A 27,608-nucleotide genomic window follows, 5' to 3' on the forward strand; every position below is an offset into this window, starting at 1 on the left:
CTGATAGAATATAATTAGTTTTACTTTTTCAGTTTCCGTGTGGTTAGCTCTTCCCTTCAGACGGATGAGGCAGTGACTTACAGGTCCATGTCAGAAGAACTGAAGAAGCTCCTTGAATGAGTGCTAAGACTTATTCACTCATCAAAACATTTGTCCAGTTGACGACAAATTCGATTTTCTTTTGCTATTAGGCACCGATATTAGGCACAGACACTGTATCTCCTGTACAAACAAAGGGTTCTTTTAATCCAATCATGAAATCCAATGCAGTCTGTAGCTGACACAAAGTTCTCACAATTCGCTTCATAGTATTTACAATATTTTAATTAATTGTCATAGGTTGATTTCCCGTGACATCACAACGTTCTAGAATCCCCGCAGTTTAAAATTGAGCGGGATCAGGTCTGATTTCTCAGGTATAATTCCCTGTTTAACTGTCAGATTGCAGATTTGTTGACCTGTTTGTGGTTCATGTCTCTCTTACGGTAATGACTGGTCCTATTGACATGAAACAAAAACTGGCACAAAGTTCAACATCGTCTTTGTCAACATAAATAAACAAAAGTGAATAATTTTTTCCGATTACATTTTTTCCTTTTCAACTCCAAAGACATGATTATTGCCAGTTGAAAGTAGTTTAAGAATAATATTGCTGCTTTATGGAGACAATCCCAAACATATAATGCTGTCTATTTGTAATATTTCCATTTCAGTATATCTCCCATAGTGTTACATTGGCCCCGCCCGTCATTTGAAACTATGAGGTCCTCAAATTCTAGAGTGCAACCCTTTAACACACAATCTAAACAGCAACACTTCCCCTGCCACTGTTGCTGCCTTCACTGTGGCACATGACCGGGCATAATGTGCAGCTCGCGTTACACTTTCCTCCATCGCACCCGCCTATTGCCATGTTTTATTTATGAACGAGAAAACCTGCATTGTGCGTCCCCAATGTTTGCTTAGCCGGGGATCCGCGCCGGGGCCCTTTGATTAGGCAAAAAGCCCCAGCCGCAGGACGTCCTGGCAGGGGAGAGAGGGGGTATGGCGCTGGGGCGGCGCGTGGTGGTGTCGGGACTAATGAAGAGATTATTGAGTGCCACCGAAAAGACGAGCAAAGCGCACGAGGAGCTATACAGCGGGTACAGTAAATAGTAAATGCACTTAACCTGATAGCCCGCAGTGCAGCCTCGGCTTTTTATGGCAAGGAAGCAACGAGGAGAATTCATTTATAGTCCTTGGTGGATCGCTATGGGATCGCTAAGGCAACCACCAGTCTTCTAATCATTTACCTCAGATGAATAACATTACCATCTAAGCCTGGTCAATTAGGCTCCACTGCAATGTAATGCCATTTAGGCTGGAAGCTTCTTGGGAAACGAGGCAACTAAAATATACTAAGTGGGTTCCAGCTAACCTACTTTCATAGATTGATTTTTTTCGCCTTGTGATTTTGCAGATTCTTTTTTTTTTACTGGATTCCCTCCTGGTTATTCAAGGTGAAAGGCCTCATCCATGGAGACAACTTGAGGCTCGCGGGCCAGATCAATCCCTCCAAAGGATCTGATCGGGCCCGGGGCATATCTTTCAAGAGAAAATACATGTTTTAATGTTTGCTGGTTTAGTCCTGGTTTGTTCTGGTTTAGCCCTAGTTTAATTCTGGGATAGTCTTTGTTCAGACCTGGTTGGTACTAGTCTAGACCTAGTTATAGTTCAGTACTTGACTGGCAATTCGGCAGAGCAATGTTGGTAAAGCCTTTTGTATCTTTCACAAAAATCTAATACATCAGTTTCTATATTTTCATTATTGAAACAGATTAGTGGAGATATTTGTTAAAAGTGTGTGCCTCCAAAAATCTGGCCTTCCGCATTTTTTGTTGAATAGCCCTGCTTTAGTTGACTTTTATTCATTGTTGTGTTCAAATGCCAATATTCCATACATGCATTTAATTCACTACTGTAATCTGAAAACTGAAATATGTCACTGTGTACAAATATGAATTAGGTTGTGCTAAAATCCCCTGACTTCACTTTTACTTGGCTTCATTGTGTTGAGTTGTTGTTACATTCCAAAATTGCAGTTATTTTGTGTTTGCTGTAGAAGTCATGAATGAAATCATAATAAAATCATAGAACCAGATTTCTGATAATTTGCTCCAAGGTCAGTTGCCATTGCTTCCATGTACAGTTTAGAAACCTGTTCTTCAGCTTGTACAACAAATTACATCTTTCTTTGTTACGATCCCATATACATTTCCTTTATTGAAATCAATACATGCAATCTCAAAACGGTGTAAGCTGTATATGCTGCAAATCCTGTCGTATCTCAATGGAAATATGTTTTATTGCAGGAAATACAGGGCAGCCAGAGGTCACATCTAATCCTCGGATATATGGAATATAGATTACATGTCCTGTCCCATTTGATCTTCCACAATAATGCCTGGCATTGTCAGTGCTCATACTCCAGGAGAAGGCTGCCCTCTAGTGGAGGAAGTGTGTTATTGAAAGCATGCCACTGACTGACAGGATTTACGCGTTGAGTCAATGGATTAACCAAAGTAAATGTTCTCACACAAAAGTTGCCAAGTATGATTTCATCACATGCCAGCCCTGACTTAGAGGACTCTTCCCAGGCCATTGCTAGAGGCTTATTATTGGAGAATGCTTTCAATTAGCATACCACAGCCGGAGAATGGCTCCTACAATGGATTCAGGTCACACAAAGATGTTGATTTAATGGCTTAGAGAGGAATAAAGAGAATGAAATGACTAATGAAGCTAAAACAAATAAAGGCGTTTACGATGACGTGTGTACATGGCATTGTACACAACTTTATTCTATAGACGCTCCCTGAAAATAAGTCATCATGACGATATACTGTATACAAATCTATACAAATATACTTGTCCAATTATCAGTTCAAAGTGTGATGCTGAAAACAACAACAACAACAAAATCATTAGCAATATTTTTAAACAATGCTAAAAAAAGAAAAGAAAAGGAAAAACAGTTTAAAACAAATTAAAACAGATAAAAGGTCTTTCTAGTGTCTCTGTTACAAAAAAGCTAGAAATGTTACACAATGTTAATAACACTCATCATGACGTAAGTTTCAAAACAATGGTGAATGTCTACAATGTTTTACACAGTTCCTGATTATTAAACATATAGAAAACTTTTAAAATATTATTTAAAAGCCTGTATGTTTAATGCTCTCCTATAGTGACAATAATAATATTGTGTTAATAGTGTGGACTAGGAAAAGAAAAAGTGGAAGAAACATGTATTACGACTGACATATACTGTACTTACGCAAACATGTTGCCGCTTCATGAGATATACAGTACACATACAGTACTGTTATGTACTCTTGTTTACTGTATTGTATTTCCATTGATCGTGTTTCCACCTCATTACAGTTTTTGCTCAGGGCATTTAACTAACCCATGAATCGGGCCTTACTGCTGTTCTTTTGTGGCAAATCCAGGCCAAGTTTCTCAACAATACTTATTTATCCAGCTGCAAGAAAAGCCCTTTGTGCTCATAGACTGCTCCAAGTAACACAATTAAGTGCCCTTAGTGCCCCTGACTATGATTACCGTAATCCTTGTAAAAGTAAATATTGTTAATAAGCATGCATCCTTCAACTTCCAAGTGCCGACAAGGCTGTTTTTCCATTCCTATGACCTATTTTCCCTTTCAAAGCCAGAAAAATCCACAATATATAGGTTCTTGGCAGAGACGACACGCTACTTAATGTTCCTGTATGGAGCAGATTTACGGTGGCCATAAAAACGGGAAAAAAATTACGACTTTAGTCACGACCCGAATAGATTTTAATGGTAACTTGGGTTTAATATTCTAGTTACAAGCTGCTTTTGTGTCCAAATTCCAGCCAAGTAGCAACCCAGTGAAATATGCCTGTTTATGGGTTGAGTTCGAGTCACAGTAAAATAAAACGAGCATTTTTCTGACTTGTTTTGACGTTTTTATTGGTGTTTTCTTTGCTTTTTGGTTTACAATGCTGTCGTAAATCTGTCTCGTTGAAGACAGACTTTGTAAGGGTTTGGCACAACGCACAAAGGAAAGGAATATTTATGTCTATACTGTGTGGAGCAGAGTGCTATGATCACTTGTAACCACTAGGTGTCGCTATAAGGCCTTTGTGTGGATGAAGAGAGCCTCCTTGAGTGGTGACGTCATGGTGAGGATGAGAGGAGAGAGATGTGAGAGAATACTAACCTCGTAAGATATGGGTAAGTTCACAAACTTAAGAATAAATCTGGTTTTAAATGCCAGTATATTCAAAACTACATGGGCATTAATTTAGCAAAAATGACTTCTTAATAAGCATTTTTTGTCCATGGACTCTTATTTTTAATTTTAGATTTACTACCAAGTGAACAGGACGTCAAAACATTGGTATATTCTTCAAACGGTCGAAAGTAACATTTGATGTATGTTGAATAGGATGTAACACAGTGTCAAGAGTCAAAGAAAACAAAATATAAGCTACATCGAAGAGTAATGTTCATAAATCTGTAATAACAAAAATAATATGTAACAGCATTTTTGGTGGAAACGGCATGTTATGTTACACTGTTGTGTTTATGTTGCAAAGCTGTGACATGACAAGATATTCACAAATACATCTTAGGGGTTTCCTTAGATCAGGGCCCAATAGTGTTTCCTCGGCGGGCCAAGTTAAATATGTAAAAGCATGCGTAAGGCCAGATTTATGATGAAGTTGTCTTTTATTAAAGCGAGACTTTACAGCTGAATAGGAGAAAATCTTGAATTCAAAGATATCAAGATGAAACGTCTCCTGTAGTTCAATGTAAGAAAAGCATATTTTAAAAGTATTTTTTGTCATGTAAGGTTTTCAAATAAAACTAAGGCACTTAATGTGTAAAATGGCCAAAATTGCACCTATTTGAGCATTTAAATCTGAAACATGGACAGAAGCAGGTTTACATGTCTTGGTTAATTAAACATTTACAGAGGGAATTTGGGATGTATATTTTAGTTTCTGAGGAAGCTCAATCTGACTAGAATTAAAACTTTTATAAATCAGGAGAAAAATAGAAACCCTCTTTAAACCAAAATGGAGGTTTAAGGTCCAACCTACCGGTCGTGTATAGTAGTGTGTTGAAGCCATGGGGCGGGAGAAGCCCTGGCCATTCTCACTCTCATCAGGTACTCAGTGATGAGGCAGCGACAGTTAGTCAAGGCTGTCAGGGTATACAGAAGAGAAGTCTCAAGTGAAACTGTAAACACCTCATATCAGGAGGTCCCGCCCGGTGGGCAGGGCCTACTCAGTGTAGGATAAATACCTGAGTTTCCAGACTCGATCCGCAGATTGAGAATGAGTCTTGGATGAGAGTCGAAACATTTTTTTTTTTTTTTTAAAGCTGTGTCCAGATGACAATTGAAAAGAGTGTTTTACATCTTCTATGCAACAAACAACAGTCATTTCAGCACAAAATGTAATCAAATAGCTACTCCTTTTAACAAATATTCTATAACATATTCACTATACCATTCTTCACACAAAGATCAGCAAGTTTGTTTACATGTTTGTAGAGTAATTACTTAATTTTTAAGTAATTACTCTACAAACATGTATGAGGCCAAGCAAGAATCTATACTCAAAACGTCTGAAATGATACAGACAAATACATGTTGTTTTTGTACATAACATTTTGCATCACAAAGTTTATCTTTTACAAACAACATTTAGCTTGGGGACATTTTCAATATTTGACATAAGTTATAGTTGACACTTCAACATCTAAATGCTATCTTGCATTATTTTCTGCCTATCCACATCTTTTACACCCAGAGCCATTTTTGACAACTTTCTGTACTCTTGATAGTGGCTTTATTTCTCAATCTTAGAAACTGTAGGTTTGTCAAAAATCTGTCTGCTCTATTGGAACCACTTCTTGCTCCGTCAGCTGAAAACCCAACTTTTTTCTCTGCTATTGTGCTAAAGGGGAAGAACTCTCCAGCGATGCCAGGAGAGAGTGAGCCAGAGCTGGGTTCAAAAGCGCCCGGAGCCAGGGGGTTGGAAGCGCGAAGGATGGGTCTTTTTCCTTTGAGGGAAAGGGAAGAATCCAATTATAAAAGCTGGAAAATGGGACTCGTTTTGCGATTGGAGGAGAGCGTGATAAAACAGTTGGCTGAGAGGGGAGTTTGGAGAGGTCCTCGTGAGGATGAGGAGGTTAATGTGGAGATTTTGCACAAAAGTTGGAATGAAATTGGTCAGTTGAGCAATAAGCTGTGATATTGAACACGTTTTAAAGAATGGAGTCTAGGGAGATTGCTTAGTGAATGGTACATTTACTATATAAGATGGTAGACCAATTGTACAGACGTTTTGGTTAGCAATATATTTTATTATATAATGATTTATATAAAATTATTGTCTACATGCATGAATCTTGGCGTAGAGTCTAGGGACACATAACTTCCTGCACGCCTTAGAAATAGAAGAAAAACTTACAACATGATGCCACTCTGCAGCTTTTGTTTTAGGGGCACAAGATTAATAAGAATCAAATCAGAATTTTAATGGACACAATTGGCAAAGGCTGCAATTTTGAAGTACCATAATTTCCTCCACAAACAAACACAACCCCATAGTTTAGTTCTGTAAAAGAAATATAATTTAAAATAGTATACACACAAAACACATAACCAGTGAAGTCAGGTTAAAAAATGTTGGAAAGTACAAAGAGTTAAGGTCTGAACTTCCAAGCATCCCAAGATAAAACAAGATAAGACCAAGGTCTGGACCAGCCTTGACGACGACATTTACCGTGAACTTTTGTGTCATAGCAACAGAGTCAAAGACGTTCATTATAAACATATCAAAGAAGCAACAAACTCCAGGATGCAGGACCGCCGGGTTCTTTAAATGTCATCATGCCCTTCTCTATATTTACTTTACACAATAATATACAACCCATGTTGGCTAAGCAAACTTCTGGATTCAGTTTCAGGGTTCAAAGTTCAAAGTAAGCCCTCCTCGCAATGTCTTGCCGGGTTCTATGGGGCAATAAAGGTGGCATTTGACCCCAAGTTTGACCCAGGGTGATTGTTTTAACCTCACAAACTCAAAGTCATCTGGTAGCTTGGTGTATGTTTTTCCTTTTTCCTTTTTATTGTAGACGTACAAACAGTCAAGACAAATTACAGAATAGAAGATAGAAGGGCGTAAAAAACAGCAGTATTGAGCCAAACAGGCCTTCTTTACATTTCTTATTCGTCTTTGTTTTTATGTGTTGTTGCAGCGTGAAAAGCTGATCCACGAGCTAGAAGAAGAGCGTCACCTGCGACTGGAAAGTGAGAAACGTCTGCGAGAGGTGACCGAGGACTCCGAGCACGGACGGGCCCACATGGTGTCACTGCAGCAGCAATTTTCCAGGTACGAGATATTAGGACATTTTAGATTACACCCACAGAACAAGTCAAATCTCCCTGTGAAAATAATAAGCTGTAGTTTAGCTAAGCCAATCCATGACTGTAATGACAATGATATGTCTATGAGGGAAGAGATAGTACTGAGACTGTATAGAATTAGCAGTTCTAAGTTGACCACGATTGGATTGATTTGAATGAATAGGTATATGGTATAGCATAAAACACATACTTTGAAGACGTTCAACTACAGTAGGTGGCGGTAAATGCACCTTTTCAGTCGGCTGCCAACTGCCATTAAAAGTAACACAACAACAGTAACAAAGAGCAAAGGGGATTTTCAAACTCAAATGAAACCAGCCCTTCAGCTCACTAAACACCCCAGCACTCTCTTTAGAAGACTGTGAAGACTACAGCATATGCACAGTGCTGCAACCTCTTCAAGTATAAAATAGTGACCTTTCATTTAGCAGGAAAAGCGCAGCCTTGTTATTCTGTCCTCAAACTTCAGTGTTCTGCCCAGGTGAAGGCTGGAAATGTTATATTGCTGCTACTCTGTATATATATATATATATATATATATATATATATATATATATATATATATATATATATATTTGTAGTGCATCCACATTTTGTTACGTTACAGCCTTATTCCAAAATTGATTAAATTCTTTATTCGCCTCAAATTATTAACCATTATTTTGCTTCAAAACAATACCCCCATAATGTGAAAGAAGGTTTTTAGAATTATTTTAGTTATTAAAACTTTACATTGGTACATTGTTTTTCCACTGATCATATCAAGGCAGTTCCTCCATGATGTTATAAACAGTCTCCAGTTGACTTCTCTTTTTTTTGTTTCAAGCATGTTGTTGGCTGCACCTTTTTGAGTCTGCAAGAGATTGGGTTGAGTGTATTGTCATCATGGATCTATTCAAATATCCGGATAGAGTATTGCTAGCTTAAACCTGTCACGAGTGGGCCCCAGTGGCCAGTCCATTAGTTCTGCAGCAAAAAAACTATGTAAAAACACAAACTGCTTGTGTTCGGTTTACAGGGACCTACAGCTTTCACGAAGGTCGGATTATGTGCCAATTTGTGTCTATGTTCAGGTCATTTGCTTTTTTTACGGGTTTTAAATCTTTAGCTTCGGTTCATTCGGCTTTGCTCTGCTCCGCTTTAGCCAATCCAGACCAGTCAGAGTGGTCACGTGTTACGCGAGCCCAATCACTTGACGCTACTTCCGGGTCACACAGCTGCCGGATGTAGCTGGCCACTAAAAACTAAAGTGGTGACATGTGCTAACGAGCGTGTCCCATTGACTTGAATGGGCCGTCATCTTTCTCCCTGGGGCTTGATCGCATCTGGGCCATGTTGAGCTACTTACATGTGCTCAAGATACAGACTATGTATCATTAAGTAAAGTTTAGTCATCAATGTATCAAGGTTCAATATAATATCTTGAAATGCTGGATTTTTCAAAGTTTTGGAACTTTATAGATATTAACAAAACATGAATCAAAAATGAATTACACATGCTGGACGCGTAATTCTAAATAACGTTTGTTGCCACCTTTACTGGTTCATCTCTTTAGGTTGAATTTGCTTCATCCTTGACAAAACAATGACCCAGAGTTGACCATAGTACTTTTGAACCTTTTTTAAACTTTTAAACCCAAACTGTAATTGCTTTAGCTGTGTTATAACGCCATCGAAGAGAAAGTAGTGCAATTACGTGAGGACAGAAATATCAAGTGGCTCCGTGATTGGGTCCCTCACCGATCTCACTGCAGACAGATACATTTGTGTGCGTAGCCGGCGTCTTCAGAATAGATGACTCTCTTTGGCCGATTCCATTATGTCCTTAAAAAGCATTTATCGAAAGGTACACGGTCCATCCAACCTGGCCATCTTCTCACTCTCTTCGTTGTCATCATGGTGGATTGCCGTAATTTCCAACCGTTCAATACCAGTCCTCGGGGAAGAGTCTTTGCTAGCATGTGGACAAACGGTGGGATTGTCGTTTTGTTGGATATTTGGTTAGCTAAATGTCAACGTGTGTTTACTGATAGCAGATTACAATGGCTCTGCGCCAAAATGCCAGATGGGAACAGTGTAATAATTTAATTAGGGAATTACGAGCCAACAAAGAGCAAATGTCGGTCAGTAGGTTGCCACGTCCTTAACTATTTAGATACAAATGTACAACTATTCTAGCTATGTTCTGAAGAGAATTTTAACGTGGTCCATACATCTTCCATAATAATAGCTTTTAGTATGTAAACATTTGAGTCTAGATTCTTGCAACTGAAATTTAAATTCCCACCTTGCCAAAGTGTGGAGGCATGAATATCTTGGCAGTCATGACTCGGTCAGGAACTCTTAAGGTTGTGTTTAAGGTTCAGACAAACTGTACTAAAGGTGCACTATGTAAAAAAAGAAAAGAAAAAGAAAGTAACCTTACCCTTTCATAAAGATGTTGCACAAGGTATTTGTTTCTTTGGAGACAAGCAGGCCAAGTTACAGAGGAAATCTGTCTCTCAATTACGTAAACACTGGACATGATGTGGTAATTTGTTCTCAAGACAATTATCCAATCTGAAAACAGAATGAGTGTCACATGAGTAGGCGCGTTTGTGTTGAGCTACGCCTCGTCTGGATGATTGACAAGAAATGACGGCTGCGACGGAGAAAAGTCTGCAAGAAGTTCAAATTCAAAATCATGTTTCCTACGCACTCATCGATGACATCGAACTCGACAAAATAGTGAACTGGCAACTTACTGAAGATAAGATAAGGTCAGGTATTTGAGCCACAGAAGGTAGAAGGATAAACAAAAAATGAAAAAATAGAGGGTTGTTTCAAACATTAGTTTCAATGCATAACTTTAGTGAAAAAGGATCAAACCATTGCCAAGTAAATAAATAAGCTGGTTGATTTCATGAGCTTTCAACTCTTGACGTCAGAGGAAGTTCTTACACCTAAATCCAATCCAAAATCTACAAAAACACAGCACCTGCAGCCAATCATTAGTCAGTGCTATGGCAGCCTGTGAAATACTTGGATGTCTCTCACATTAAAGATTGAATAGAGGATTGTTCTGTCCCTTTTTTGTAGATGCGCATGTGCACACTCACTCCCCACACTCCTGTTCTTTCCGAGAACATCAAACCTCGTGCATGAGCACGCTACAGCTCCGCTGCTACACATGCATTTGTTTATTAGTCTCTTCTGAGCCAGCTCGAACACAGTCTTTCTCTGTCGTTCCTCACCCATTTTTGTAAAGCGTGGAGTTACACTGAAGGAACTCGCTGCTAGCTTTGCTAAACACACACCGGCATATCAATCATGCAGGTGCAGCCAGGGAAACATGCTGCTATCCTGGGAATGAGCCAGAACGAGTCTGCAGGTGTGCAGTAGCACACAGGGAATGATTGACATGTGGGAGAACTACTCAGCTGTCCACGCCATGAGGAAATGAGACTCTGATTGGTCGCCAAAAATCCTCTTTTCAACCTTTAAGGCTTTGGCAACGTACTTTCCGTTGTGATTTAAGCCAGTAAGAGTAGTACCTTTAAATGATTTACATAACAGCTAACCCTAAATAAGTTTAATACCATAATGTGGAATATTCCTGACAAAGAAACAACATCTCTCTGTAGACAAGCACGTGGTGGACCCCCCTCTAGAAAAGTTACGTAGTGCACCTTAAGTATTTGCCATGTCTTTTTATTTGAACGTTCGATATTAGCTCAGAAGAAGGTTGTGTGGACACTGACATGTTTTGTGTGTCCTATTACAGTAACTACTCGCTGCTGTTATTGTACGAATCAAACACAATTGTCCATTCAACATTATTACCATGCGTTCCCGACACAGCCAGCAAACAGATCACATTTATTAGCTGTTATGCTGTTTTGCTCGGCTACATCCTTGTCTCCCCATTGATCCAAACTTGTTATATGTTGCACATTAGGGGAATACAAACCTCACTCCATCAATGCAACTTTGCTTAAAAACATCCGCAAATCATGTTAAGTGGGCATCCAATCTTTCAATCCCTAGTCTGTTTGACCCCTGCGGCCATTGATTTTCTAATTAATTGAGGTTCTATTTGATGAGGATGGAAGAGAAAACTTAAGTATGTTGCCAAACTGTCATGCTTCTTTTGATAGGAAAAAAATATGGTGCTCCCTGGTGGTGGGAGGTTGAATTAATGAGCTGGGGTTACGTTGTTAAAGAGAAGGTTAGAAATTCACCACTGGAGCCAGGATAACTGCAGGGGGGAGTTTTATGTGTTAGCAACTATGGTTAAGCTCATACTAGCACAAGCTAATGATGCAGTTAGTGTGTCTTTTGATTGCTGTGGGTTAAATCTTGCTTGCATACAGGTGAGCTTAGTCCAGTGAATTTTGAATATGGAGTAGTACTGTGGAGTTAATAACATTTCAGTCGAGATTAAGATTCAGTTCGTCAGTTACATGCTTGGGTGATTTTAATCAAGAGATCAACAGCCAATCCACTGTCAGTAAAAACGTGCAGAGCAGAGTTCAGATTTTAGAGGAAGACATTTGGTGAAGTTTTGTGTTAAATGTAATGATTTTTTTTTATAATCATGAAATCAATACTGAGAAGCCCTGTTTATGTTGTTTTTAGAAAAGAAAAGGTCAAATCGAATTGAGATCAAGCAATAGGAGGAGAGAAAAAAATGTTTTTCTTTCTTTTTTGCCATAATGGAATAAAAAAAAAAAAAATGTAACAATTTTCTTCACACAGAACTACTGGCAGAACAATATAATAGACATTTCAAAGCTCTCTGGAGGTATATACATTCCACCAGTGCCCGACCACTTTAGCCCCAGACGTCTGCTGCTTTTCCTATGTCGCATACCCTCCTCCTCCCCCATCCACCCCCCCAACCCAACAACTACAGCCGGCCTACGGTCATTATACCCTGCCGTGGATTAGCCTTTTAGCTCAGCCCACCCTGGACGTCCCACCACCTTCCAAGTCCATATGTGTAAGACATTTAAGAGCCGGGTCTGGACAGGCAAGGACATGCCTGGATGGAAACATTGTCCTTGTGCTAAATTACACCAGAAATTAACATCAATTTAGTCAACGGACAAGCGAAATCAAGTCTTAACAGGATGACCGCTGGGTGGACAACCAAGGCGACCTCAATTGCCCCTGAATTAAGAATGTTTGGACAATGAATGGCAAGTTCGCAGGTATTTATCAAAACAAATTTGCTTTTTTTTTTATCCAATTGTAGATTCATTGTCAATACTCTGCATCGATTGGTTATCCTCTTATAGACAAAGGCAGTGGAGATTAAGGCCTAACAGAAAACAACAAAGCCCATTGGTTGCTGGCTGCAAGTATCCTAACATGTCCGTAGTTATGACACAATGTCTTTTGAAATTAACCTACCTCTTTTTTTAATTTATATTTCAAAACTGAAACGGTCCTCTGCTTTCTTAATAGTTGTTGTGTTGTGTGTGTTGTGTTTTAGTTGCAGTGGTTTCTTATGTAATTAATTGATTAAAAAGTTTAAGCTAAATTGTTTGCAAAAATAGATACCGGTAGTTGTATACCAAACCGGTTTTAGAAGGTGTTCCAGCTGTTGTTGTGTCCCTGGAGAAGTCACGTTTGCCACATTACCCACACCCACAGGAATGTCCCTGGCCTCGACAGGTAGGGCATCTGGCACGAAAGTCTGGCAAAGCCCAGAGGCAACAGAAACAAGGCTCATCCTGAATATCCAAAGTTATCCTCTGTTTGGGTTTTGTTTTCATGTGGATTGTCATCGCTCAAACAAATCCTCCTGTTGTTAAGTACATTTTGATCTTTTGTGGCTTATCCTAGTAGTTCAACCACTAAAACATATATTATGGTCTGTTTAACTCATTTGAACCGGACGTGTCCCCGCAGCTGGAGTGTTGTCACCAGAAACACATGTGTGCCAGTCCAGCAGTCTGCAGCGTTTACGAGAGGGCCACTCCACTTTGAATCATAGCCGCCTTGAAAGGGCCATCTCCCCTGGCAGGAAGTGGGAGACTTACGGCTAAAGCTAACAACAGCAGCAGACCATGAGGAGTGGTGTGTTCGGATTTACGGCCCCGCGCTGGGGTCTTTGAATGCACCGTCCCCCGAGTTTGAAGTGCTGCTAATGGTGTAAACAGGCCAGAGGCATTGTGACTGAAAAGGGGAGTTTTGATGGGCAAAAAGTGTGTTGAAAATGGAACAAAAGTTTGCGTCACTTTTAATTTATAATAGCAAATAGCAGCTTTTTGGATCGCAATAAATCTCCGGAAATCTTTGTATACAATTACCAGTGCAAAGATTTGGAATAGGATTTGTATGTCGCATGAATTAAGACGACACCTGTGCTAAACTCGGCAAAATAAGAATGAGTATGATGTGTTTAGCACATTTTAGCATACCAAGTACCCAGCAATCAACCTAATTAGGCCTGGGTATTGCCACTAACCTCAGGAAACAAAATTGTGTTCCGATACAGAGTCCACGTATCAATACATATTTTGATACATGTTTAACCTTAAAAAGTGTCTAAAAAGTTTACTATTGATTTTTATCTTATGTAGAAAATACTGCAAATAGTATGATTTTGAACTTCTAACTTTTCAGCTTGTTAACTAAAGGCTTAAAGAACTAGTAGTCAGTAGGTAGTTAACTGTGTATCTCTGCAGTTTCTAATGAATTGTGTTGTTTAAAAGTAACACAATACTGCCGTCTGTATTGATATCCATATTGCCAAATGTCACAATATTTCCGGGGTAAGCCAGGGCTAAACCTCCATTTAGGTACTCCCTGGGCATTTGATAAGTTTAACTCCAACCCTTTTGAAGGATATATCAAACAGTGTAGATATATATTCCATATGTGAATAGTCTCTGCTTGTAAACATCTTGTGACCCTGTGTCTTATTATAATCTGCTGCATTGTGTAAAACGATGTAATGTTGTTGTATGTTTTACAACGGAGAGTACAAAAAAATACAAATTGGCAATGCAAAGAACCAAAACTATTCATGATTGGTTTTGCCTCCTTCCATGGTCCGCAGACTGGGGCTCCATGCCTGCCTTTTCTCTCATTACCAGCCCTGGCTCTCTGGAGGCCCAAGTGACTGGTGCCTGTTTGCAGATCAATGCCCGTCTCCTCTAAACCTCCATCCATCCAACTCTTCCCATGCTTAATAAAACTACCAAGCCTGCACCAGGGTTTATATATTATCTTATCAAATCTATCCGACGACCATTACATTTTCAGTTTGAGCTGCATCTTTCGTGGCTGAATATTTTGATTTTCACTAGCACTCATCCACTCCCTGACACGCTTCCACGGCCCCCTCCACGCTCGATGTGCGGGCTGCCGGATTTGGCCCAAATGAATCAGTCCTCTGTTGGGGACGACACATATGGGATCATTAACGTGGTGGTGGGGAACAGGCCTTTTGAAGTCACCAATGCTAGACTGTGGCTCTTAGATAGATAATAGGTGTCTGCACTATTTCAGGCGCACCTCAGATTTAGCAGGATTTATTGGTCGGTTTTGTGAAATTCGCTTTAATTATGTTTGATTGAGTTTAATTTGGGTTGTTTTGTTCTATTGCAGCTACTAATTTAGTGCAGCTTTGAAATCGTAACCAATGTTTTTAAATCAGTACGTAATTGTTAACTGTACATAAGACCAAACATGTTTTCCTTGTTAGATTTGAGTAATATTTGTATTTTTACACTATAATTGAATCATTATTTGTATGTTAGAGCGTTGTGTCACTTGCTAGTTGAGCTTCAAATTACACATACAATTCATTGATTGAAATGTGCCACTACTATTGTTGTTAATGCATGGTTAGCTATTTGTGGCTAATGCTAACTCAATACTAATTAGAGCTATCCTACTACCCACCTAGTTCTTAATTTGGGTCACATCACTCCCACTATTTTACCAGCTCTGAAATTATAATATTCTAAGCCTTACTTACTTACACTACACCGGATTAACAACTATGTCACACAATCCCCAGCGCATGTAACTTCCGTTTGGGATTAAACACACTCGTTATGATGTTCATGGTTATGCCAAAAGAGGCCAAATTGCGAGTTTGTTCTGAAGTAGGCCACCTCTTTTTCTGTTGTAGTGCTGCTGTACGGTCAGTGTAGTCTGGGGTGAACCGGCATGGGGCTGACCTCACGCCTGCTGCCCCGGGATGAGAGGGGTTTGTGGGGCAGCTACCGCGGCTGACCCCTGGCTTCTGTAATGCAGCCATTTGTGTATTTCATCTGGTAGTAAACCAGATTTTACTCTGTTAGTATAGATTTGAAACCTATTATTGGAATGGAATCATGAGAAATACAAATCTATGGTGCATAAGACTTGGTGGTAATGCCATCTGTATTTTATTGTCTATTTGTATCTTATATAACTATAGATTTTGTAGAAAATAATGAAAACTTTCATCTTTAATCTTAAAAGTAATTAAATTATTTAATTTAATGTTTGATCAATTAAATATTTACTAGTATCAAATAAAAGTACATTGCATTACCTGATTTGAACTCATTCTAGGAAAGATAAATATGCTTTACATTGTGCACTATACTGTAAAAGCAGCTAAATAAGAAATACATTGAGACTTATTATAATCCATGCATTTTACAAAGCATTTTGTTGGGTAATAACTAACAGAGAAGCTTATGACAGGGAAAACAAACATAAAAGCAAAATGTAGACAGAGATTGGAGAGCTACATGGAAACAAGACTATCCAGACCGTTTTTATCCTTTGTTGTGGTGCAATATCAGAGAGGCATAAAGGAACAAGTAACATGTTCCTAACTCGGTACGGGCCCTTTAAGGCCGAAATACTCTCAATAACGCAAAATATGCAGTAATATTGTTGCTACTTGCTTTTTCCCCACTAACAAATGTCGACGAAGCGTGCCACTTATTTTACACAGTACATCATTACGTAGCTCTTGAATGTGAATAGCAATCATTGGTGTCCTCTATCAACTCATCGACAGCACACAGGCAGGTTGACATGAAAACATTGTCCTATCCGAGCTCATGCATTAAAGTCCCATCTATATTGTTAGGTTCAGGGCTGGCCACCTTTTAGAATTGAGTTAACATGTCAAATGCATCTTGTCAGCTGCACTCATGGACATAATCCATCTTCGTCCACCTGAGGACTTCTGATGTCATGACCAGGGTTCTTTCTGTCCTGACTTCTTTATCCTCACACATGGATTGCACGTGTCCTACCTCTACAAGCCCTCTGGGAAAATGAAAAATGTTTTCTACTTTCGAGGAGTAGTGACTTTTTTTCTAACTGCTTCCTTTAGCCAAAGGTGAACTTCATTCATTTAAATCCTTCCAAATGCAACGAGACTGCTGGGATAGTAAATCTGTTTCCCGCCATATGTCTGATCATTTACACTTTTATAGCCTCACAGTCAGGTAGATTTGAGGCTCCCAAGACATTTTTGAAAGGGAGTTTAGAATTTAAGATAAAAGTTTAAAATATCTAACATTCAACTGCACAGCGGCGCCGTGGTTAGCGCTCTCGCCTCACAACAAGAAGGTCCTTGGCGTGGGTCCTTTCTGTGTGGAGTTTGCATGTTCTCACTGTGCTGTGTAGGTTACCTATAGGCTCCTCCCCTCTGTGACCAGGACTCCCTTGAAAAGGGACTTTCCAGGTTAAATAAAAATATAAAACTCGTAAAAAACTTGTAAATTTTTTTACAACAGTCCCATCTGATTAGAATGTAGGTAATAGTTTAAAAATTACATCAATATCATTTACCTGTTTGGTGGTTTATCTTTATTATATTGTCCCTGTCAAATAAATAGAGCAAAATAAGAAAGTTCTCTGGTTCCAAGGCAAATATTAGTGGGAATATCTATTTTATATAGATGTAGTTTACGGTTTCTATCCATTCATAATGATGAAAAAATAGGACTGTTGCCATGGCAATTAACACTTTGAAACCAAATATATCTTTTGAATGAGAAAACTCTTCAAAACGTTGCATATAACAGGAAGTTGAAACCCATTATTACCATGAAGCACCAAATACTCTCTTAGAAAATATACTTAAATTGACTTAACACTACAATGAATTATGCCTTCCAGGGTTAGCAAACTGCTCTCACCCCCTGCTCCTCCTCCACTGTGCCGCATGTGTGCCTTGTTGTTGAAGTCAGAGGTCGTGAGGTTGAGACCCTTTGTAATGCTAGCCCTATGTAGCATGCATGACTAATCCACATGACTTTTACTGCTGCGGACAGTTTGCTACCAGTATTCAAGTCTCTTTTCAGCAGTGTCATTTCTTTTTCTAAAAAGATCCATGGAGGTTTTTGTTTTTGCCCTAAGAGGATAATGCAAGATAAGTATTGGGTTAATCCAGGCAATCCATTGGTGGGTGTACATACAACAAGCCAACCAGAAGAATATTTCTTGCAAAATATTTCTAACTGAAGTGTGCGGAGGTCAGAAAAGGAAGGAGTTAACACGCAAGAGGACTTGCGTGCTATGGCCAAACAACCAGGTAATTGTTGCTCATTTCCAAAAGGATTTACCCATTGTGTGCAAGTCAAAGCTGATTATAAAGCATAAAGTGAGAGTGTGTCAGCGGGAAAAAGAAAATAAATAATTGTATATTTATGTAAGAATTATTGATAAGATAATGGTAAATTTATCACATTTGGACGAAATATTTTTGGGGAAAATACAGAACACAATCTGATTCTAGAAATGTCAGGAGAATATTGTGATTAGGTACTAATTCGAGCCACATGATAATACATTTACACATACAGGCATGCTATCGCTAGTGGTGACCAAGATTGCTTAAGAAAGATAGAAAGACATCATATCTAAACCATTTGAGTTCCCATTCATTTCCTACTTAACTGGATAAAGTCTGGCTTTGATTCCTGACCAAATCTAACCGCAGCAGGGAACCTGGCTGGAACTGTGAGTTCATAGAATGTGGTTATCTTCTGCTCATTTCTTGTTCAAATTAAACCATCAGTTACAACTTTTATTGCACAATTTTGTACTTGTTATTTTGTAAAAAACTCAAAATATGTTCTCCATTTCTAAGGTGTTACAATTAATTCAGCCTTTACAAATATCCTGATCAGAAAGTGTTAATTCCATTCTAAGTCTTTGATAATCACTTAAAAAGCTTCACACGTCTAGTTGCACCAAATTCCCAAAGTCACCCAGACGGTATCCCCAACCCTAAGTTTGTCCATCCCTGCCTGCTATGTCAGCAGGGCACCCTCCCTCACCTCTTCTTTGGGAAACGGCTTAACATGGGACATATGGCTCGCAACTCTTAGCCGCTACCATCTACATTGCTAGCATGGAATAATGACACAGTCTTAGCTAACCCGGTCGCTAACCGTGCGTCAGTCGAGCTAGCGAAAAGAGCGCTCAGGCTTATATGATGACTGGATGGCCTATTTTAGCCTAGAGACCCACATACTAGCTGCGCCACTGCTTTGCTAGTTTCTGGGTCAGTCGGTTGTTTGGATGCCACAGTTGCACATTGAGTTGAAGGATGTATGGACGGTGGTTTGGATGTTTTTACGTAAAAATGGCAGCAAGAAGGAGAAACTCAAGATGGGGTGAGTTGTCAGAGGTTGTAGTGAGAGCTTTGATCATTTTGAGTGCAGTGAATGAGTTTGTCACTGAAGGTTGGCTCTCTACCATAGGGGTTATGCTTTGAATAGTTTTGAATAATGGGGTTTCAGAAGTGTTTGAAGTGACTTTTTTTTTACAATTGGATTTGAGAAAAGAATAGGACAAGTTACTTTTGTGAAGGACTTTTCTACCACGCAATAAAAGTACTGTAAAATCAACCTACTGTGCATTTTTGGAGTATATTATTTAGTATAAGTTAAGTATGGTAGTATTATACGTTTACTTGAGTATTTTGAGTAAGAGAATATAGTGTTATTGGCTGGTTATTTCCCTCTTGAACATTACGAGTTCCGACTTAAGAGCGTTCTGGCTGAATTCATTTGTATGTAATCAACATGGCTATTGCTAATCCTTAGGCTAAATAAACATTATCACTAAAAAGAGTGTCTCTCATTGGATTTCCCCTGTATTAATACATTATAAATAGATAAAACATACACATATACTGCATTCTTTGGGCCACTGGCATGAATAGGTCTTTTCACTAACTTTTATGTGGGAATGTTTCTGCTGCGGTTTGCATGTACACAGGTGTCTCTGGCTGCACTGGCAGACCTCAGGCTCTACATTGATTGGTGCCTTAATTGTGTTTCCTGCCCCGCATTTCAAATTCAGAGCAGGCGGCCCGGGGTCAACAAAGTCAGAATTTGCCTTTAACCTCATCAAACGATTTAGACTACTTCTGCTGCTCTGATCCTGTCAAGAATCAAGAACTTTTCCAATGTTTGTTATTTTTATGGGATGTGAGAAAGCCGCATGTTTATTTTGCATTTACCGTAGAAACACAATGTAGGCCATTTTACTTGCGCTGTGATTGAAATTAAGCATGCATAATCAGAATTGGCGTGGTGTCAATATTTAGCAGATGTTAAGCTCTCAAAATATCATACTGGTGGAGAAATGTATTTGTTGGGTAAGATGGCCAATGTTTAAATGAGATAAAAGATTCTTGTGTTTCATAGTACATTACATTACAATACATTTACTTATTTAAAGGTTTACACTTCTATGTTACGTGATACCGCACAAATTAATGACTGTGATTCCAATGTGTGTGAGGTTTTAAGGGAGTAATGGTGAAGCTTAGGACCAATAATACTCTATGCCATAGTACTATAGTAGTTTTTTTATTTTTAATCAGTGATATTTTGTAAGCATTGCTCATTAAATCTTCTGTGAAAGAACATTTCAGTCGCTCAAGTGTGAGTTGTATCTTCAATCAGGTTCTGCCTTCCGAATACAATTTCTCGAATGGACCCTTTTTTCTTTTTTTCTGCATCAAGTTATCTCGCTCCCTCTGCACCACAGCTATGACTTCAAAGCTGTCTGTCCCACCCTGGCCATCAAAAGCCCCCCAAAAGTCTATCCATCAATGCTCCACACATCTGGACTTTGAAATGGCAGAGGTAGTGATGGAAACGCTTCAAAAATTCCAATCCCACGAGACAAAGAAGGTCTTTCAGGTGTCCAGCTAGGAGGCAGACAGGCCTCACCATCAAGGGCGTAGCTACCTCGAATAGTTTGCGATGCAGGGATCAGGCAGGTCGCAGTGCACATGGGAGTTGAGTGCAAAAACAGAAAAATGCGAGGATTCTGAAATTTGGAAAACATTTTTGTTGTGATGTTGAGGCCTTTGTATTCAGGCCAGGAAAGTCGTTTCGAAGTCCCATCTGGCAGTTTGTGGCATAAAGGATGACTTAAATTGAGATGGAATGGAGGTTGTGGTCACAAGCATGAAGAGGTGTTCAGTTTTGTCCCAAGATATGCAAAGTTTGGAAATTGGAAAGGGATGTGATGAACAAAAGAAGTTGGCGTACCCAAATCTAAAATCTATTAAAATACAGGAGTAAGAACCTGCAATAGGCTATGGAAATAACAAGTCTGGTTCACTCAAATCCAATCTCTAAATCTAGAATTGCTCAAATCCCCTAAAATGGTCAAATGAGTTGGTGTCTCAACCGTTACTGTTCCAAATATTGTGATTTGAACATGTTCTTTTCATGGTGCATCATGGCTCAGAGCATTGCATATTGCATATTTATATTCAGAGCTGAAAAACTTGTGTTAAATGGGTTATATCCACTGTGATGAGTTATCGTTAACATAATTTGCTAATTAGGAGAGGAACTCGGCAGGGAACCGGCATCTGAGATAACAAGCTGTCAATCAGCACACACAGAGCTGACAACATAGGAATATTTGATAAACTGTAAGTTTAGTGTGGCTTTAGCCTCCTCTGTCCTCTACAGGATGTGCTGATTGAGACTAGTGTTCTAAAACAAGGGTGGAGGTATTGGATGTCTCTGCCACTGGACCAAGCCCTGCACGCTCTGAAGCTTGATCCCCAGACTTTGTGGCTCACATTGGGACACCTGGAGGCTTGCACTGCGCTCATGTCCTGGACCACTGTCATTACCAACAGAAGGATGGGCAGTCAGTTGTATTGAACTGGAATATTGGATATGAACTATCACATTCTAGACCTTTGTGTGATTGCATTAGCATGTCAGGGCAGGCTAGCATTTTGTTTTGTTTTCCATGGCAATTTTTTCTGCTGCCAATAGATGGAGTTCTAACACAAATGCTGATGAGGGAATGTCTCACAGATGTAAAGTAAAGTAAAGCTTTCAGGACGTGCATTATTTTATGAAATCCCAAAGGACTGTGTATCATTTGAATATTATTTGAAAAGCAAACAAACATTTGAATGCATTGATTGCTTCATATTTTACAATGTATGAAGATCTGACTCTTATACTAATAGAACAATAATGTTAAAATCAACTCAAAAATGTATTGCAAAATGTTAGTGTCTTTTATCAGTTTAAGGAAACAAATCATGTCTTATTAATATTCATTTTACCTTCCTATGTTTATTTTTCCTCAATTAAAACTAAACTCAGGTGGTGATTTGCCCCACATGCTGATATAATACTAACTGTTGTTTAACTTGCTGACTTGTGAAAATGCAACTCAAGCAGATTTGGATCATGACTCTGTCAAATGACTTTCAGAGGGACTTTAACTGTCTGTTGTTAGACTTTTGAAATGTTAAAATCACTTCTCAGCTCACTTCCTTTTTTCTCTGCACCAGAAGATGTGACATAAATTCAGCTGCCGACACTGTCAAAGTTATTCCGCTATCATTCCTCAATCCCTTCTTATCATTTCAGTTTCAACTTTTCTCTCTCATGCAAGACCACTTCATTTTTTGTATTTTGTATTATATATCTGCAGTCACAGTTAACCCCATAGCATGAAGGACAAAACAACATATTCCTCCGTAATAGGCATCTGCGCTGATCTGTTTTGCATGCAGCTGCTAGCATAGCCGTGTGAAATAAGATTGTGAAAAGAGCTTAGAAGGTCAGGGTATCTCGGTCGCTGTTTTGTTGGTCTGATTGCTCTTAATTTAAGCCTTAAACAAATACTTATGCACCTCCATTTGTGTACAATAACCTAGAAAACCCAGCGTTGGCACATTTCAGATGCAATTTACAAGTCTGGTTAAGCACATTTGAATAGGAGAACATTGGGATCACGTCCAACTGTTCAGCAGCAAAACTATCTCACTTCTGCAGTGTTTCGGCATTTTTATGATGTCGCTGAAAGATTTTTTTTTTTTTTTTTTTTATAGAACCAGAGGTTTATTATACATTTGAGAAGTATGAAACCCTTTGTATTTAGTTCCTTGAGCAAGACACTTTTACAAGGATTGCATTCGCTTGACAAGAAGTGATTTCTTATAGGTATCACAACATTTTACTTATAATATATAGTAAATGTTTAAGATACTTTATAAATAAAATGAAATGTAAGTACATAATAATAATAAACCTAATATATAATAATATATAAATAAAATATGCTGAGCAAAAATCAGGCTCATAGTTGCAGATTTTCCTTTATTAGTTATAATTGTCAGAATAAACATTTCTGCATGTATTTGAATGCAGTATATTATGAAAATATAATTCAGTTTGAATAAAATGAGTTGAGATTACACTCGGGACTAAATTTCCATACAAAATGGAAATCTAAAATGCCGGTATATTTGATGCACAAACGACATAATGTACTAATTCACAATCTTGTTTGACACATAAAACTGTCCAATTAGCGTTTATAATTGTTCTGCAAACAGTGACCAAAGATGATTGGCTGTTTGTGCGCTAGTAAGATTAACGTAAAGATCGTTTTTGGATTGTCTTGCAGGATGGAAGAGACGGTGCGGTCACTGCTGCAGAACCAGGGCCTGGAGCCGACCGGTGTGGACACGGTGGACCTGATGAAGGCCTATAAGGTGATGTTTGTGTGGACCTGATGAAGGCCTATAAGGTGATGTTTGTGTGGACCTGATGAAGGCCTATAAGGTGATGTTTGTGTGGACCTGATGAAGGCCTATAAGGTGATGTTTGTGTGGACCTGATGAAGGCCTATAAGGTGATGTTTGTGTGGACCTGATGAAGGCCTATAAGGTGATGTTTGTGTGGACCTGATGAAGGCCTATAAGGTGATGTTTGTGTGGACCTCATGAAGGCCTATAAGGTGATGTTTGTGTGGACCTGATGAAGGCCTATAAGGTGATGTTTGTGTGGACCTGATGAAGGCCTATAAGGTGATGTTTGTGTGGACCTGATGAAGGCCTATAAGGTGATGTTTGTGTGGACCTGATGAAGGCCTATAAGGTGATGTTTGTGTGGACCTGATGAAGGCCTATAAGGTGATGTTTGTGTGGACCTCATGAAGGCCTATAAGGTGATGTTTGTGTGGACCTGATGAAGGCCTATAAGGTGATGTTTGTGTGGACCTGATGAAGGCCTATAAGGTGATGTTTGTGTGGACCTGATGAAGGCCTATAAGGTGATGTTTGTGTGGACCTGATGAAGGCCTATAAGGTGATGTTTGTGTGGACCTCATGAAGGCCTATAAGGTGATGTTTGTGTGGACCTGATGAAGGCCTATAAGGTGATGTTTGTGTGGACCTCATGAAAGCCTATAAGGTGATGTTTGTGTGGACCTCATGAAGGCCTATAAGGTGATGTTTGTGTGGACCTGATGAAGGCCTATAAGGTGATGTTTGTGTGGACCTGATGAAGGCCTATAAGGTGATGTTTGTGTGGACCTGATGAAGGCCTATAAGGTGATGTTTGTGTGGACCTCATGAAGGCCTATAAGGTGATGTTTGTGTGGACCTGATGAAGGCCTATAAGGTGATGTTTGTGTGGACCTCATGAAAGCCTATAAGGTGATGTTTGTGTGGACCTCATGAAGGCCTATAAGGTGATGTTTGTGTGGACCTGATGAAGGCCTATAAGGTGATGTTTGTGTGGACCTGATGAAGGCCTATAAGGTGATGTTTGTGTGGACCTGATGAAGGCCTATAAAGTGATGTTTGTGTGGACCTCATGAAAGCCTATAAGGTGATGTTTGTGTGGACCTCATGAAGGCCTATAAGGTGATGTTTGTGTGGACCTGATGAAGGCCTATAAGGTGATGTTTGTGTGGACCTCATGAAGGCCTATAAGGTGATGTTTGTGTGGACCTGATGAAGGCCTATAAGGTGATGTTTGTGTGGACCTGATGAAGGCCTATAAGGTGATGTTTGTGTGGACCTCATGAAGGCCTATAAGGTGATGTTTGTGTGGACCTCATGAAGGCCTATAAGGTGATGTTTGTGTGGACCTCATGAAGGCCTATAAGGTGATGTTTGTGTGGACCTGATGAAGGCCTATAAAGTGATGTTTGTGTGGACCTGATGAAGGCCTATAAGGTGATGTTTGTGTGGACCTGATGAAGGCCTATAAGGTGATGTTTGTGTGGACCTGATGAAGGCCTATAAGGTGATGTTTGTGTGGACCTCATGAAGGCCTATAAAGTGATGTTTGTGTGGACCTGATGAAGGCCTATAAAGTGATGTTTGTGTGGACCTGATGAAGGCCTATAAGGTGATGTTTGTGTGGACCTGATGAAGGCCTATAAGGTGATGTTTGTGTGGACCTGATGAAGGCCTATAAGGTGATGTTTGTGTGGACCTGATGAAGGCCTATAAGGTGATGTTTGTGTGGACCTGATGAAGGCCTATAAGGTGATGTTTGTGTGGACCTGATGAAGGCCTATAAGGTGATGTTTGTGTGGACCTGATGAAGGCCTATAAGGTGATGTTTGTGTGGACCTCATGAAGGCCTATAAGGTGATGTTTGTGTGGACCTGATGAAGGCCTATAAGGTGATGTTTGTGTGGACCTGATGAAGGCCTATAAGGTGATGTTTGTGTGGACCTGATGAAGGCCTATAAGGTGATGTTTGTGTGGACCTGATGAAGGCCTATAAGGTGATGTTTGTGTGGACCTGATGAAGGCCTATAAGGTGATGTTTGTGTGGACCTCATGAAGGCCTATAAGGTGATGTTTGTGTGGACCTCATGAAGGCCTATAAGGTGATGTTTGTGTGGACCTGATGAAGGCCTATAAGGTGATGTTTGTGTGGACCTGATGAAGGCCTATAAGGTGATGTTTGTGTGGACCTGATGAAGGCCTATAAGGTGATGTTTGTGTGGACCTCATGAAGGCCTATAAGGTGATGTTTGTGTGGACCTCATGAAGGCCTATAAGGTGATGTTTGTGTGGACCTGATGAAGGCCTATAAGGTGATGTTTGTGTGGACCTCATGAAGGCCGAGAAGACTTTACAATGTCACATACAACATAACAGTGCAAGTAGCTCAAGAGTGGCTATATAAAGCAAGCTCGCACCAAAGTGGTTATTTTCACACATTTGCCAGAGGTATTTGTCATTATTTAAGTACTTAATATGACCAAATTTTGATGCCTTTATAAATAATGTTTTTCTTCCTTACAACCCTCAACTCAACAGTGCACAAACATTGCTTATATAAATAACACATAGGTTTGTAATTAAGTAGTCTTTAATTCTGTTTAACATTTAAAGAAAAATGCACTGTGTGACTTACATTGTATTAAAAATGTTTAGAAGAGTCACTTGGGTTAAAGTTAACGAAGGTGTTGGAATAAAGATAAGTATAGATTCTTTAACAAAATTGCACCTTAATCTCTGCTTTAAACCAACGTGTGTCCTGCAGTGTGACATGGAAAATTACATATTTGAAAAGGGGAAAAAAACAAAGGAGATTATTTATGCTCCGGGGCCAGCTCTGGGCTTCAGGGGTTAAGCTACAGCACAAAATAAATCACTATTATATTTGTACTTTTGTAAAAATCCAGTTTGATGTCATGCAGCTTTTATGTAGTATGTGTATTGTCAGAGAATGAACACACAAAACCTAAACCTTTCCTGACACTCAATTGAAAGTACTCAATTGCTGTAAAAGTAGCAAATCAATACTATTACTACAATACTACAACTACTAATACAACAATTGTATTAAGATGTACATAAATAAGTTGAAAATGTGCCTTGAAACGCTGCAGTTAGGACCCGATACACGCACATTGTGTGGTTTAAGCTGTGAATCACACTATTTGAGAATAAACCGTGTGAATGTGCGATCCATCGTTTGACGAAGGCCAGAGGCATGTGTGAACTTCACATCCTTAAAGAATATATTAGTTCTGAGCGTTGCCATGGAGACGGACTCATCCTCACATTATGTCTCACCTGCCTTCACTTCCTCACCTCAATGATAATATTACTGTACACATTAATAGATGAAATGATGAAAGTGGGAAGTGGTTCATTCATGGTTTGCTACATGAATTTTGAATGGGGAATACAATCAAAGTATGTAAAATGTTCATGTTATGAAAGTTATCGGCTGTTGTCACCAGTAACATGTAAAAGAGGATGTTTAGTGTCACTAGATTCCTACAGAAGAACAACATCCAAAATCATTTGCCCGTTTTACACACTATTTATCATCTAAACAAAAACACCAGAAGCTTCACACACACAAGTGACTTTTTTACGAGACTTTGACATCTCTTAAATATGTTTGGTGATTGGCACCAGCCCAAACCCTCTGGAATAAATATAACTTTCTATTTTTGAGGGCTAATGCTAACTGCTGTATGATTGAATAAAGCACTGGACTAGCTGAGTTGCTAAAGCTCCATTCACACACACAAACTGACCTGGGAATTTACATGGCCTTTTACCAGAACAGGGAGACGTGTGAATGAAGCCAGAACTGAACTGCCTTTTTTATTTTGGAAATTGACCAGGGAAATGGCCAGGACTAATGCAGAGAAGGTGTATGTGTAAAATTGCCAGTACCACGTCTCTTTGTTTACGAGCTTGGTTAAGTCTTCGGACTGTTAGAGGTAAAGTAAGAACATCTGCATGGAGACAAACGGGAGGAACAAGCCCCTTCACAGCAAGTGTGCATGTTAATATAAAAGCACCTGTAACAAAGTAATTGTGTTTATTTAAGTCTATTTTTGAGCTGCAATCTTACACAGT

General features: G+C 39.3%; 1 protein-coding gene across 6 annotated transcripts in view; it reads left to right on the plus strand.

Annotated features, from left to right (window-relative positions):
- LOC140361706 (nck-associated protein 5-like) overlaps positions 1 to 27,608 on the plus strand; it is a 246,145-nt gene that overhangs the window by 160,000 nt on the left and 58,537 nt on the right. For 4 of the 6 annotated variants that reach the window (XM_072447498.1, XM_072447506.1, XM_072447541.1 and 1 more), the window contains 2 exons: positions 7,300 to 7,433; positions 23,387 to 23,474. In XM_072447498.1, the coding sequence (XP_072303599.1) occupies positions 7,300 to 7,433; positions 23,387 to 23,474 (222 nt within the window). Of the gene's footprint in view, positions 1 to 7,299; positions 7,434 to 18,911; positions 19,096 to 23,386; positions 23,475 to 25,766; positions 25,785 to 27,608 lie in introns of those variants that run through there. The other 2 variants (XM_072447523.1, XM_072447532.1) reach the window with 2 other exon arrangements.

Source organism: Eucyclogobius newberryi, unplaced genomic scaffold, assembly GCF_026437365.1.
Source record: "Eucyclogobius newberryi isolate DKJ021-1_F unplaced genomic scaffold, fEucNew1.0.hap1 SCAF_1, whole genome shotgun sequence".
Taxonomy (NCBI): domain Eukaryota; kingdom Metazoa; phylum Chordata; class Actinopteri; order Gobiiformes; family Gobiidae; genus Eucyclogobius; species Eucyclogobius newberryi.